Source organism: Taudactylus pleione, unplaced genomic scaffold, assembly GCF_031769625.1.
Source record: "Taudactylus pleione unplaced genomic scaffold, aTauple2 ptg000090l, whole genome shotgun sequence".
In the NCBI taxonomy this organism is placed as follows: domain Eukaryota; kingdom Metazoa; phylum Chordata; class Amphibia; order Anura; family Myobatrachidae; genus Taudactylus; species Taudactylus pleione.
The window spans coordinates 6781109-6796176 of record NW_028284492.1 but is presented as its reverse complement, the minus strand read 5'-3'; the positions used below and the strand labels follow the sequence as shown (position 1 = coordinate 6796176).

Below are 15068 nucleotides of genomic sequence, written 5' to 3'. Positions count from 1 at the left end.
GGGTGGGTGTAGTCATATGGACACGTGACTGGTGGGTAGGATTGGAGAAGGGACAAATATTGTGTTGGTTGGAGTAGTAGTAGGAGCACATCAGGTGGATGTAGGTAGTAGAAGAAAATATTCAGATGACAGCTGGGGTTTGGTATTGGTAATAAAGACATAGATGATGGTGGGGGTAGTAGCAGGGACATAGATTATAGTTGGGGTGGTGGAAGTAGTAGTAGAGACTGGGTGGGATTGGGAACACACATGGCCAGTGGGAATTGTGGAAGTAGTAGCAGGGACATAGATGATAACTGGGGTGGTGGAAGTAGTAGTAGGGACACAGATGACAGCTTAGTAAAAGTAGAAGAAACATGAGGTGATGGGAGTATATCGGGGCTGGGGCAGTCAGTACCTGCAGTTTTCCTGTAAACTGGGATATACTGGGGCAGCTGCAGAGGGTGCTTCCCTGGCTTGAAAATACACTGCTGGTTGCGGGCTCCAGTGGTATCAGGTGTGGGCATTGGCAGACACAATAGGCTCTGCCTCCTCCAGGCTATGGAACCCTGGCCCCCATCCCCAGTGTGATATTGCCACCTATGTGCGCCAGGACGGCTGTATCACAGATTACATTGTTAATTGTGGACCTACAGGGATTCTGTAGCCCTGTAGGACACACAGTAAGAGCATGGTGGGGAATCATGTGACTGCGTCTGCCGCCGACACTCGAAGTCGGAACGCATGCAGCCTCGGCTGTAGTAGCATTACACACTGGACCACTAGTGCCCCTTTGCTGTCTGATGCCCTCGATGCTTGTCGATAGAGAATCCCGGGGGGCACATGGCACCCTGCCCCCCGGCCCACCACTGATCCCAGCTTGTCTGTAATATGTTAGCTCCTGACATGTTTTACCTCATTGTGTCTGCCCTCTCTCTTGTTCACTGAACTTGAGCTGTGACCAAATATACCTCCACAGTGGCTACCAGATTTAGCAAACCGCTTAGAGTGTCAAAAGTGGAAAGTATTATCCATTACACTTTCTAGGCTCTTACCTAGAGCCCAGTGGGTGCTGGGGCGTCCAGGTTATTTTAACCTAATATTTCCCAACTCCAGTCCTCTAGGACCCATAATAGTGCATGTTTTACAGATCTCCTCAGTATCACAATTGAAATAATTAGCTCCACCTGTAGATAATTTAAAATGTGTCAGCCAGTAATAAATAAACCTGTGCACCAACTAGGGGGTATATTTACTAAAGTGAGATTTTTTTTAGAAGTGGAGATGTTGCCCATAGCAACCAATCAGATTCTAGCTATTATCTTCTAGAAGGTGCTAGTTAAATGTTAAGTAGAATCTGATTGGATGCTATGGGCAACATCTCCATTTCTAAAAACTTGCACTTTAGTAAATACACCTCTAGGAGATCTGTAGGATGTGCAGTGCTGGGGCCTAGGGGTCCCTAAGGGCTGGAGTTGGGAAACCCTGCTCTAACCTGTTTTATGTGTGTGTTTTGTTCTGCCAAATTCAGGAGGAGAACGGGGTTCCAAACAAGTATTTAGCCTAGGGCCACAGGAGTCTTAATCAGACTCTGTGTGTTTCCATTACACAAAACAAAAAACCCTGGCTAAAGCAGTTGATCTTCTTACTTTTAAGTATTGATATTTGCACCTCATTTGGTTCTTAATTATGGTAAAAGAGGGGCGAGATAAGAATAATAATGCAAAGGATGGGCAAAAATAACATAAACATCATGTAGTGTTAGGAAAATGTAAAGCTTTCATGTTATAGGCAAACTGCTGCATGCTAAGCTGAGTGTTTTAAAGTCCCTTCAAGTAGAATCTGCAAGGGTGTCTGCCTAGGGGCGGTATGTATTAACACCTACATTGCCATTTTCTGAGGTCTGTCGTAATCACCATATGCATTACAGTGGCTATTTTGTCATTACACTCGGTGATAAAGAGATAAGTGAGTGTAACTACACAGTTCCACTGAAAGTTACAAAGTGTAAATGCAGATTCTTGATTTGTCTTTTTGTTGAAGGGACCAAAAAGACATTGCTCGTAAAACCTAAACTTCATCCAAGTTAACAATTGTGAACATTGACAGGTATTGCTTCAGCTTATTTTAATCTTGAAGAAGACAAACCTTTAGGGGTTCTGTGCATCCTGGTTGAAAATCAGAAATGTTTAAATCTTTTGATACACTTTTCGAGTCTTCATGAGCTGTTGTGACATGTTCATAATCATTTTTTTTTTCTGCATTTGTCCCAATAAATTGACATTTATAATCCTAGGCATTGCCTACTTGTACATTGTCACTGCTTGTAATCTTTTGATTTTAAGTATTCTGCCAGTAAATATTTTTTTTTTCTCTCTTTTGGGAACTCAAATTGAGCTTTAAATCAACTACATTTACTGAATGTCCATGCCAACATTTTGAAACAAACACATTTCTGTCTGACAAGTTACATTTTTTTAAGGCCTAGAGCAGACATTTTTTTGCTTTGCTCTTCAATCATGTTTTGTGAGGAACGTTGAACTTCTGTGTGTTAGAGCTGGCATGAGACAGCACAGGGAGTCTCATATGTATTTATTTAAAACTTTCCTGGTTACAAAGAATATTGTTGAAAAAGTAAATTGCATACACTGATTTGAATCACAAGCCAGAAAAAGAAACAACTTTACAATATAAAGTACTATTGAGATGATGATAAATTGTATCTTTTTTCTAGACAGACTTGGATTAATGTTTATCCCATGGAAGAGATTACTATACTTCTTGTCACAGACATTGGGAAAGCAGAAAGCTTGTGTTCCTATTTAGAAGTGTATTTTGTTTGTTAATCATTCATCATGCAATGTTATCATATTGAAACTACTATTGTATATCAGCAATATTGAAACAAAATAGTTTTTATTGTTTTTTTTTTTTTTTTTTTAAATCTGTTAATTTCCATATGTCAAATAAGGATGGGGATAAAATATTTTTCAATGTGTTAAGTGTATTTATTGCATTATAAGCCAGATGGCAGGATATAAAAACAAGCCTCAACACTATTTTTGCTCTATGTGAATCTTCTTTATAGAACATACACACATCAAATGTAGCCGTGCTTTAGACAGTCACTCCAAATTCACTAACCGTAAGTTTAGTATAATTATTTGTCTAATGGGATCTGTTTAAGTTTTATTAATGATGTAGTGTATAGCTGGCATAATTTTAAAATTACTTCTGGGGAAATTTCTCATTAGTATCTCTAGATCTGTGGAGGCCAACAAATATTTATTCAGTTCAAACTGTACTCTAAATATATATATATATTATACCGAGCAGAACCGGCGGCACTCAAGGATTTATAATGAAGAGACAGCAGACAATAGTTGTACAGTCAAGTCAATGTTTCCATACATCAGTATTTTCATCAGGACATTTTATATATATATATATATATATATATATATATATATATATATATATATATATATATATAATTTTTTATTTCTTTTAATATACCAAAAGTTGCTTCTTGTTTGTTTATTCCCATGATCCTGAAATTGCTATAATTTTGACAAATTCCTTATTTATTTATTTATTTACATAAACCTATTGTTAAAATTAACTCTTGCCAAAAATGTGGTTCTTTGACTTTATGGCTGGTGTACACATTGGCATGTATTCAATTAGCCACGGGGTTTACCCCGCGACTAATTGCCGGGCAAAATCCCGCGATGCGGGGAAAAGCTATTCAATAAAACAGCCTTTTTCCCACGCCAAAAAATCGGGACGCGCGCACGGAAACACAGATTCCGAGTAAACTGTGGAATCAATGGGGTTTTTTTCCCAACACTCGAGCCCGATTTGGTGGTTTTTACCTCGCACCTTCATGAGTTGCGAGGTAAAGTCCGATTGCAGGGACTCGCGTGCGGGGTCTCAGGGACTCGTGCGTGAGGAATCCCCGCTAATTGAATAGGTCTGGCGTGGCAGTTTGCTGCAGGGTAAACCCTGCGGCTAATTGAATATGCCCCATTGAGGCTGATGTAAAGTTTGACACATTTTACTCCAAATAAGTAGATGCAACATGAAAAAAGATAATTATTGTGTGAATCTTGAAGCAGATGCTACATGCACCTGAAAAGAAAGACTTATTGTGTACAGCTTGTAAAGCTGAAGAAAAATCTCAAGTGGTCAGTTCTGCAAGGGTAGAATATTTCTGCAATGGGCAAGTGCTGGCAAGATCGTTGGGTCCTGTTCCCAGTGGGGTTGGGTATGCGACCGCATGTGCAGCCACCTTTACATAGAAATAACTGGTCCGGCATTGAATAGTTGTGGTACCAGGGTTATTATGATTAAAGTGTATTATTTATTTTTTATTTATTATCAGTTACTTATGTAGCGGCAGCATATTCCACAGCACGTTTTCTAATTGGGAACAAACAATAATAGCAGATAGACATAGAGGTATGAGGGCCCTGCTTGCAAGCTTACATTCTATAGGGAAATTTGGTATTGATACACAAGGATTTGTGCTATTTATTGCGTATTGACCCAGCCAGATTGCAGAGGTTCTTAGTGCGATGGATGTCATAGTCACACAGAAATGTTGGTTTAGGGTCAGGAGGAGTAAAAGTACAGAAAGAAAAAACTATGTAAAGTTATGTATGGACTGCATATAGGGGATGTAATTGGGTAGGATAGCTTATGAAGGTTATGTGGATGGTCCTGGGATTTGATAAGCTTGTCTAAAGAGATGAGTTTTCAGGAAATGGTTGAAGGTTTGGAGACTAGAGGAAAGTCTTATTGTGCATGGGAGGGCATTCAACAGAGTGGTCACAGACCCAAAAAAGCCCTCTAACCATGAATGGGAGCAGGTAATGCGTGAGGATGAGAGACGCAGATCTTGTGCAGAGCAGAAATGCAGGGTTGGGAGATATTTTGAGATAAGTTTAGAGATGTATGTTGGTGTGGTTTGGTGAATAGCCTTATGTGTAAGAAAAAGTATTTTATATTGAATTCAGTAGAATAATGGTAACCAATGGAGGGACTGACAGAGCGGAGTAGTAAATGATAAACATTTAGCGAGGAAGATCAGCCTTGCAGCTGCATTCAAAATGGATTGTAGTGGCAAAAGACCAGTAAGGAGACTGTTGCAATAATCAATGCAGGGGATCATGAGTGCATGAATTTGTTTTTGCAGTGTCTGGTGTAGTATATTGGCATATCCTGGATATGTTTTTTTAGATGTGTATAACATGATTTTGGAACAGATTAAATGTGGGGTACAAAGGACAGTACAGAGTCATGGATGACACCTAGGAAGCAAGCTTGTGAGGTAGGGTTGATTGTTGAGTTATCAACAGTGATAGAGATATCAGGTTGGTACATACTATTGGCCGGTGGAAACATTAATTCTGTTTTGGAAATACTAAGTTTGGGGTGGTGAGATGACAACCAAAATGAAACAGAAAGAGATCCATTCAGTAACTTGGACCAACACAGATAGTGAGAAATCTGGAGAGGATAGGTATATTTCAGTATCATCCGCATACAGATGATACTGAAATCTAAAAGAGATGACAAGTTTCCCAAGAGATGCGGTGTAGATTGAGAAAAGCTGCGGACCTAAGACTGAGCCTTGTAGTACTCCAAGAGGAGGTGGATTCAAACAAACAAACACTGAAAGAGATTAGGTAAGTAGGATGAGAAACAAGATAATGTTGTGTCCTGAAGGCCTAGGGATTGTAGAGTTTGTATGTGAAGAGAGTGGTCGACAGTGTCACATGCAGCAGAGAGATCTAGAAGAATAAGTAGTGAGTAATGGCCTTTATACTTAACAAATGATTCACCTCCTTAGTCAGTGTTGTCTCTGTGGAGTGTTGGGAATGAAAACCTGACTGAAGTGGGTCAGATAAGTTATGCGAGTGAAGAAAGTGTGTGAGGGTTGTATAGGCAAGTCTCTCAATTAGCATGGAGGGGCATGGGATCTAAGAGATGGGACGCTTATTTCAGAGAATGTTAGGGTCAGAATTAAAAAACTTAGAATAGGATTAATCATTGCATGTGTGAATACTGATGGAAAGATACCAGAAGAGATAGAGACTACAGATTTAGTTAAGGCTGGGATGAGCACAGGAGTCAATGGTCTACTGATTTGTAGTGGTATAGGATCAAAAAGTAGAGGTAGTAGAGAAAGAGGATGAGAAGAGTGTAGATACTTCATCTTCATTTGTGGGAAGTTAGAGTATCTAATTATAGCTGTAGGTAGCTCTGCCCTCTTTTAAAATGATATAATATTACCCGGTGCCTTTGTAAAATGTGTATTAATAAATTAGTGCCTCTTTTTAAAAAAAAATAAATAAAAAATAGTGAAATAATAAAATTTTACCACATTATAATTAAGCAAAGAAACATATTGCTGCCTTGTTCATACAATAAAAAAGTAATGCCTCTACTTAAAAATAAAACATTGCTGCCGGAAAAAAAAATTTCTAACTTATTCTCTCGTTCCTGCCTCGATCCAACGTATTCCAAAAGGAATTAGAAAACAAAAACCATAACAAACAGTCCAAGCTCAGGATGCCCTGATTGGCTGTGGGAGAAGACAAAGCTCCTGATTGGCTGACCCGCTATTAATGAGGGCAGCATGAATTTAACTCTCTGCTCATTGCATGACTGGGCTCTACTAAGCAAGAGCTATGTGGTTATTCTTTACTTCAGTATGTCAGGCCAGATAGCAGGCATCTCACCAGCCAGAGGCATGTCTATTGTTCTTCAAAGATCCATTCTGTAGTTACTGGCCGTCTTTATGTGTGTATGTATATATAATATATATACATTACAGGTTGGGTCTCCCATATCCAAATATTACAAATACAGAATATTCCGAAATACGGAATATTTTTAACATGACTGAGATAGTGAAAACTTAGATTTTTGATGGTTCAATGTACACAAACTTTGTTTAAGGCACAAAATGATTAAAAATAAAGTGTAAAATGACCTATAGGCTGTGTGTATAAGGTGTATATGACACATAAATGAATTTCATGTATGTACACAAACTTTGTTTGAGCCACAAAATTATTGAAAATATTGTATAAAATTACCTTCAAGCTGTGTAAATAAATCATAAATACATTCTGTGTTTCGATTTGGGCCCTATTCGTAAGACATTTCAATATGGAAAGCAATTATTCCAAAATACTGATAATTCCAATATCCAAAATACCCCTGGTCCCAAGCATTTTGGATATGCTGGGAGACTCAACCTGTGTATATATACAGTATATACATATACATGTATATACAGTATGTGTGTGTGTGTGTATATATATATATATATATATATATTTATATACATACACTACTGTTCAAAAGTGTGGAGTCACCCAGACAATTTTGTGTTTTACATGAGACCTGACTTTTATTTATCAAATGAGTTGCAAAATTAGTAGAACATATAGTCTAGACATTGGCAAGGTTAGAAATGATGATTCTTATTTGAGATAATAATTTTGTCCTTCAAACTTTGCTTTCGTCACAGAATGCTCCTTTGCAGCAATTACAGCATTGCAGACCTTTGGCATTCTAGCTGTTCATTTGTTGAGGTAATCTAAAGAAATTTCACCCTATGCTTCCTGAAGCACCTCCAACAAGTTGGATTGGCTTGATGGGCATTTCTTGCGTACCATACGGTCAAGCTGCTCCCACAACAGCTCAATGGGGTTGAGATCTGGTGACTGCGCTGGCCACTCCATTACAGACAGAATACCAGCTGCCTGCTTCTTCCCTAAATAGTTTTGCATAATTTGGAGGTGTGCTTTGGGTCATTGTCCTGTTGGAGGTGGCAATTGGCTCCAATCAAGCGCTGACCACAGGGTATGGCATGGCATTGCAAAATGGAGTGATAGCCTTCCATATTCAAAATTCCTTTTACTTTATACAAATCTCCAACTTTACCAGCACCAAAGCAGCCCCAGACCATCACATTATCTCCACCATGCTTGACAGAAGGCGTCAGGCACTCTTCCAGCATCTTTTTACTTGTTCTGCATCTCACAAATGTTCTTCTGTGTGATCCAAACACCTCAAACTTCGATTCGTCTGTCCATAACACTTTTTTCCAATCTTCCTGTGTCCAATGTCTGTGTTCTTTTGCCCATATTAATCTCTTCCTTTTATTTGCCAGTCTCAGATATGGCTCTTTCTTTGCCACTCTGCCTAGAAGGCCATCATCCCAGAGTCGTCTCTTCATTGTAGACATTGACACTGGCTTTTTGTGGAGCTGCCAGTTGAGGACTTGTGAGGTGTCTATTTCTCAAACTAGAAACTCTAATGTACTTGTCTTCTTGCACAGTTGTGTACTGGAGCCTCCCACTTCTCTTTGTACTCTGGTTAGAGCCTGTTTGTGCTGTTCTCTGCTTCCCTAACGAGCAAACCCGTTTTCAGCTGTGCTAACATAATTGCACGGGATTTTGTAATCATCCATTAGTCTTCTAATGCGCTTAGCAAACACAATGTACCATTAAAACACTGGAGTGATGGCTGCTGGAATGGGCCTCTATACACCTATGTAGATATTCCTTTAAAAACCAGACGTTTGCAGCTAGTATAGTCATTTACCACATTAACAATGTATAGAGTTTATTTCTGATTAAATTAATTTAATCGTCATTGAACAAAACAGTGCTTTTCTTTCAAAAATAAGGAAATTTCTAAGTGACCCCAAACTTTTGAACGATAGTGTGTGTGTGTGTGTGTGTATGTATGTATATATATATTCCAAAACAGGCTAACCAAATTTGCGCAATCTGTGTCTTTTAAACAGTCTAGAAATATATATAATCGTGGTGCATCACTCCTGACAAGCCCTTCTCCCATAGGGTATGGCATTGTATGAACAAAGATGAAAGGAGGTGCACAATAGTGAAGTATATAAAAGTAATGAACTTTACTAAAAGGATTAAAAGCACTCACATAAGCAGTGTGTGATACATTGCAATATCACAAATAAAGCATGAGGAAGCGCGTGAAACCCAATTGCATCAGCAAAGCGGCATATTTAATGTTATTCCGCGTTGCTCTCTGAACCCGTGGCATCACCGCGATCACATCCTAGTCAAGCCACGCCCTGATGCGTTTCGTCCAGTCGGATTTCCTCAGTGCTCCCAACCACAGGAATCCTAGGCTCACCCTACCAGCTGGATTAACCGGGCAAAGTTTCAGATAATCCATAAAGATTTTTTATTTGGTACGCACACTACCTTTTAGAGCACGGGCACAATTATCTATAATTTATTACACTATTAGGCGGATGCCCTTTCCACCCCTTTTTTCAGATCACATCCATCCGGTTGCCATATGGATACACGGAAAATACTGCTGCTTCCTCTTACTAGAAGGATATACGTGTTATTTGGACACAAACTGCATATAAAGATATTTTGCACCGAAAAAAAAAAAAATATTTGGGGTGATTACTCTGTGCGCTATCCTGGAACTACAACTTTCAAATATATATATATATATAAAATTATTTTTTTTGCATCAATTTTCAGTCCTATACACACACACACATATATATATATACACAGAGGTGAGAGGAGGTCTTGTGTTACTTAAACAGGTCACACACCTAGAGATGATCTTGCCAGCTAGTTATTTAGTTAGATCAAACAGATTTAACCAAGTTTTTTAAACCACCATTTTCGTCCATTTTCCAGTGTTTGGGAGCAAACGCCCAATTGTATTTGCTCCCATACATTACAAGATTTACCATCCAACCAGCCAAATATGTAATAATACCTGTTTTTGAACTTATTGATTATTCATTCAATCTTTTCCTGTATTATTACAGATATATTATATACTATTATATTCGCTTTATCTAGGCCTAGTTCAAAAAAATACTACATACAAATGCATCTATTATTTTTTGGCTGTTGTATTTTATCTTTTCTTATGTTAATAAAATATAATTTGAATAAAGTTTGATACTATAAAGCTTAGAGTGCTGTGACATAGTGTTTTATGGTGTTGCACTGATCAGTTGTGCATTAACTATGACTGATGCAAACGATGACCCTTCTGTCTCCATGATTTTAGTCCACAGACTCTGAACATTAAGTTAATTTTCCCCTGGATTTCTGAGCTGTGTCCTCCTTACCCCGCGGAAACACTCTGAAGTATACAGGTTTTGACCAAATGACAGAGCATGGAGGGTGAAATTAGATGCATTAAATTAGAATATGACAAAAAGCCTGTCTTATTAACTGTCACAATTTTACCTTCAGATTGTCCAACCAAGCAACTAGTATTGAGCCCACTGTAGAGACTTAGTAGCCAAGTGAAAGGGGGACGTAATATTAGTTTGTGACATGTTTATTAGCCAAAAACATTTTTGCATGTAATAGTTATTGTATATATTAATATTATTTCAATATCAAAAGGCTTGTACGTATTCAAATGTTCTGCACACAATGTCATTTGTTAACCATATTCCAAAAGAAACATAAAAAGTAAGCTTATATTTGCTAAACAATTGAAAGGCTTCTCATGCAAATTATAAGACCTAAATATATAGTCATATAGACTATTCAACATGGCCACAGATTAATTTAAAAAACATATAGCTGTATTTCTGTAATTTACTTGAGCTCTTATGATATTGTAGTCAGTAGAAAGCAAAGAGTTAATTTGGGGACATGAATTTCTGTGCAGTGTATGATGGTGGTAAGCTGGTGATCTCTTGATCTTTGATTACATCCTGGCTAGTAAATATCTTGTGATTAATCAAAATGGCTTGTCCTGCATGTAGTGTAAGTCACCTTCACAGATGGGATGTACAGTAGCATCAGAGTTGCGTTTGAATATTTGTATTAATCCTGTCTAAAATAGACATGCTCTGTGTTGCTGAGTTTAAATCGGATTGTACCAGCTAAACATCTGTAATAAGACTTTTCAAATATGACAAGAGACCTACATAGAAGGTAGAAAGGAGAAACAAATCTATTGGGGCTCAATTTATCTAAACATTTATGTTCTTATTGTTACAAATTCTATCCCTGCCTTTCCTTTGCACCGGTACAGGAATATGCAACACGAAGAAGCTGCAGACAGTGCTCCGTTTGTTATTTGGTCCTGAAATACATCTTAAGCTTTTATTGCAACATGCTGCTTGAGATCGATGGGACATCCCCTGTTAAAGAGATACACTTCTTTGAATCCCAATTATCTAAATCCATTATAATTGCCTGATCAGGGCCTGCCGTGTCTTTTGACATGCAAAGTGCCTGGCTGCCAAGAGCACAAGCTGTGACGAGGCCTGGTGACTCAAACAACGTTGTAAAAAGGTTTCATAGTATTCTGTCTAAATTCTGAAAAAAAAATGTGTATTTGCCAGCGACATGATACATATAAGCAGTGTACAATGTGATATCAATGAAACTCTAATGGCGTTTGTTATATTGTATTTGGAAAATCACTTGGATAATGAGTGCACAAATATTGAAGTATTTCTCAAAGTGCAACTTTATTGTAACGGATATTATTTGTAGACATTCAATAAATTGAACTTTTTGCTTTTGTAGGAGAGATGGAGAACCCCCTTTGGATAATGGCTTGTTGCCTTTCTTGGGTTATGCTTACCAGTTCAGTAAAGACCCTTTAAAATTCTTGATCTCTCAACAAGAGAAACATGGGGACATCTTTACAGTCCGACTCGCTGGTAAGCAATATTACTTGATGTACATCTAAAATCTAGGTATAACCCATTACTTACATGAATATTAATTGATGTCACCACTATTAAAATAGCTAATCAATCAACTCATGAGTTTATTTCTGAAGCTGGTAGAACAAAATTAAACTAAAGGAAATATGTTAAACACAAGTATTCATTCTGTAATTTATCTTCCTTTTTTGTTTTTTTAATTGGTTAATCATTCAAAGTTGTTACAATATCTTAAATTGAATGTTGTATTGTATTGTGTTTATCATTTATGGATACATAATGGTATTTGTTTTATAAAATAAATAGCTACATTTTGACATAATGATACAACATATAAATGGATAAAAAAAATCAGAATTTACAACCTACTGTAAGTTATTTTACTTGTATTACTAAACTAACAATCCTAATCTTACATGTATCTGAAAAGTTACCAATTATATTTATAATGACTGCTAGCGTACAGGCAGGGAACATTTAACTAATAAGTGAATAATAAAATATTGTAGTGCTTTTATATAATCTTTATTAACAGTATGTTTGACATGTAAGATTAAAATAGTTTTACTTGCTTTAGTATTTTCATTTATTTAAAGAATATCTCAATTGTTGTCAGTGAGAGCATCTGGGATGTTCATCATTAAGCATCAGAATTTCCAATTCTCTCTAAGATATTACTAGTAAAGCATTTATTGAAAAAGATCAAAAGAAATGTTCTGCTTAAACCGATGAACCTGAATGCTACGGAACGAAGTTTGCTTAAATATCGTGAAGTCCGCATACTCTTGGGCAGTTTTGTTATATTGTTGCTAGAGCTTCGATCCAGGTCCTGTCAACATTTTTGATCAATAGATATTGTTTTAATTATCAATCTTCAAAGTAGTTCATTTGGAAAATGTAGAACGATGCTTAGAGATCCTGGCATCGCCCCGTACCCGTGATGCGATTTCGCTGATTGTACTTTCCAATGGGATGAACAAATGATTGTCACTGCAAGAAGGCACAAGGGACATGGATGTCATCTTAATAAAGAAATTAAAAAGCACATCTTTCCATGAGAAACAATGTAAATTCCTGACCTGTCGCAGAAAATAGTTCTCTAATTGGTTTTGTGTGGTGGTGCAGCAGAATCATTTTCCCCAGACGTCATCCTCGCGAAGCACTACTGTACATCATTGTCAACAGTTCACTGAAATCTTCCTAATAAGAGACCGATTACGTAAATTTGATAGTCCTACGAGAGAAAAAAAAGCGAGGTATAGTACATGATAGTATTTCCAAAGACATTATTTTGTATAAGGATCAAGAGAAAGTAGACAGCTCTCTAAATATCTTCTGGGATCCCAGTGTTGCATCTTGTCCTTTGTAGAAATGACTCAGTGCATATGGGTTTTTTTGGAATGAAGTATTTCAGCTTACATTAGCCTGGATGTCTCTTTCTAAGTAATGGTCCTCTACAGATAGACCATTCTGCGGGGCTAGAACAGTACCTGGGAAGATTTTAATCCTACCAGCCTACAAGCATTTTTAGCCATAATTGGTGTTTTCGTAACAAATGAAGCAGAAGGTAATTGTGTTGCTTTCCCTTTGGTTGCATCTCTGCACAGCAGGGTGAAAAACAAGCCTCATGCAGTCAAACATGATCCCTCTGTGACATTCTGCTGCCAGAATAAGCACCAGGCTATGTAATAAAGTTTGTCACAGTTTATCTTCAACTTGAATCCATTGGTAAAACAGAACAAAGGCTTTTGACTTATATATAACTTTATAACCAAACCAGTGTGGATGTGAAGTAAGATTGTGAAACTTCATAAAACAGTGAACATCTTAATTCATAGAAGGATATTTGAAAATGTATATCTACATGTCTTATTACCTAGAAATAACATGTAAGCTGCTTACAGAATAATTTACTACATTTACAGCCAGAACGATAGCGTTAAGAAAGATGGATGTCATTGCACATGAATATGCATGCTTTCAGGTACGTTTGCGTCTGATATGCCATTTTTTGCGCTGAAGGCATCAATATCTCCAGTTCTTAAAGACAGCGGCTGTACTGTGTCCGCCTAGAGCAGGGGTTCCCAACCACGGTCCTCAAGGCACACTAACAGTCCAGGTTTTAGGTATAGCCGTACTTGAGCTCAAGTGACTTACTTAGTGCCTCAGTTATTTTAATTTAACCATCTGTGCACAATCATGGATATCACTAAAACCAGGACTGTTAGTGTGCCTTGAGGACCGAGGTTGGAAATCACTGGCCTAGAGGATTTCATTAGACTTGCGCCAGTCTACCATTTAAATCAAACCTTAACATTCTTTAGGACAAGACCCAGATTAAAGGATTCCCGTAACAAGTTCAAAATAAAGCTTATATGTTGTTATATTACTGTAACTTCTGCATATTCTGTTATTATTAGAACAAACTATGTAGAAGATACAGTTGTGTTCATAGAGGTTGTTATTAATTTCTGTCAGTTATTCCACTGACGGACACAGTCAATCAGATGACCACTATTGGCTATCCTACATCTGATCATGGTAGGTTCCTCTACACTGTTTACACTGGACCTTTGCCTTTTATAATACAAAGAATTGCCTGCTTCTATTAGAAATATCTACAGAATGTATTACTTGCAATATCCTCCAAAGAAGGAACAGAACATATACCATACAAATGGGTATGCAAAAGTACAAAATTGCCAGTGGCTATGAGGAATACTTTTTTAAAAAAGGTATAACCTGCATTTTTTCAAACCTGGTGCCAGAGTCCAACTCAGCACACCTCATACAAACCAAACAAACAATATGAGATAGCCAACTGGCACTGGAATGTGTCTCTAAAATCTCTTTTAAAGGAAAGAGAAAATCTAACAAATGGTTTTAATACCACTTTAACAGTGAAAGCTGTTTTAGATGTACTTAGGGATTTCTCACCTGTGGTAGGTGAAAGGTGTGCACATAAATGTTTCTTTATAAATCTTCATATAACCCTTCTATCCAGTCGTCCCTGTTTCACGTGGCGATTTCTCTCCATTTGTAATCGGAAAAACTCATCATAGTGTTTAAAAGTATCACTTTTATTAACAAAGAATTATAGTCATAAAAAAAGCACTTTGTACCATAAGTGGTCTTTCCAGAAAGGCACGATGACAGATGTGAAACAAAAGTAGAGGATGACACCCCGGTAAATCACCTCCCTCCTGTCCTTTTTTGAAGGTGTATGTGAATGCTGTAAAGGCTTCCCTTTATATACCCTTAATCATCTTAATTAGTCATGTGACCACCAAATGCCAATTGCACATATTCCAATAAATACTATTAAAAACATCTCATATCAAAGTCCATAAGGTAAGCA

General features: G+C 37.5%; 1 protein-coding gene across 3 annotated transcripts in view; it reads left to right on the top strand.

Moving 5' to 3' along the window:
- CYP7B1 (cytochrome P450 family 7 subfamily B member 1) overlaps window positions 1-15068 on the top strand; it is a 217852-nt gene that overhangs the window by 114904 nt on the left and 87880 nt on the right. For all 3 annotated transcript variants that reach the window (XM_088469325.1, XM_088469323.1, XM_088469326.1), the window contains exon 2: window positions 11568-11704. In XM_088469325.1, coding sequence (XP_088325451.1) covers window positions 11568-11704 — 137 coding nt within the window. The remainder of the gene's footprint in view (window positions 1-11567; window positions 11705-15068) is intronic.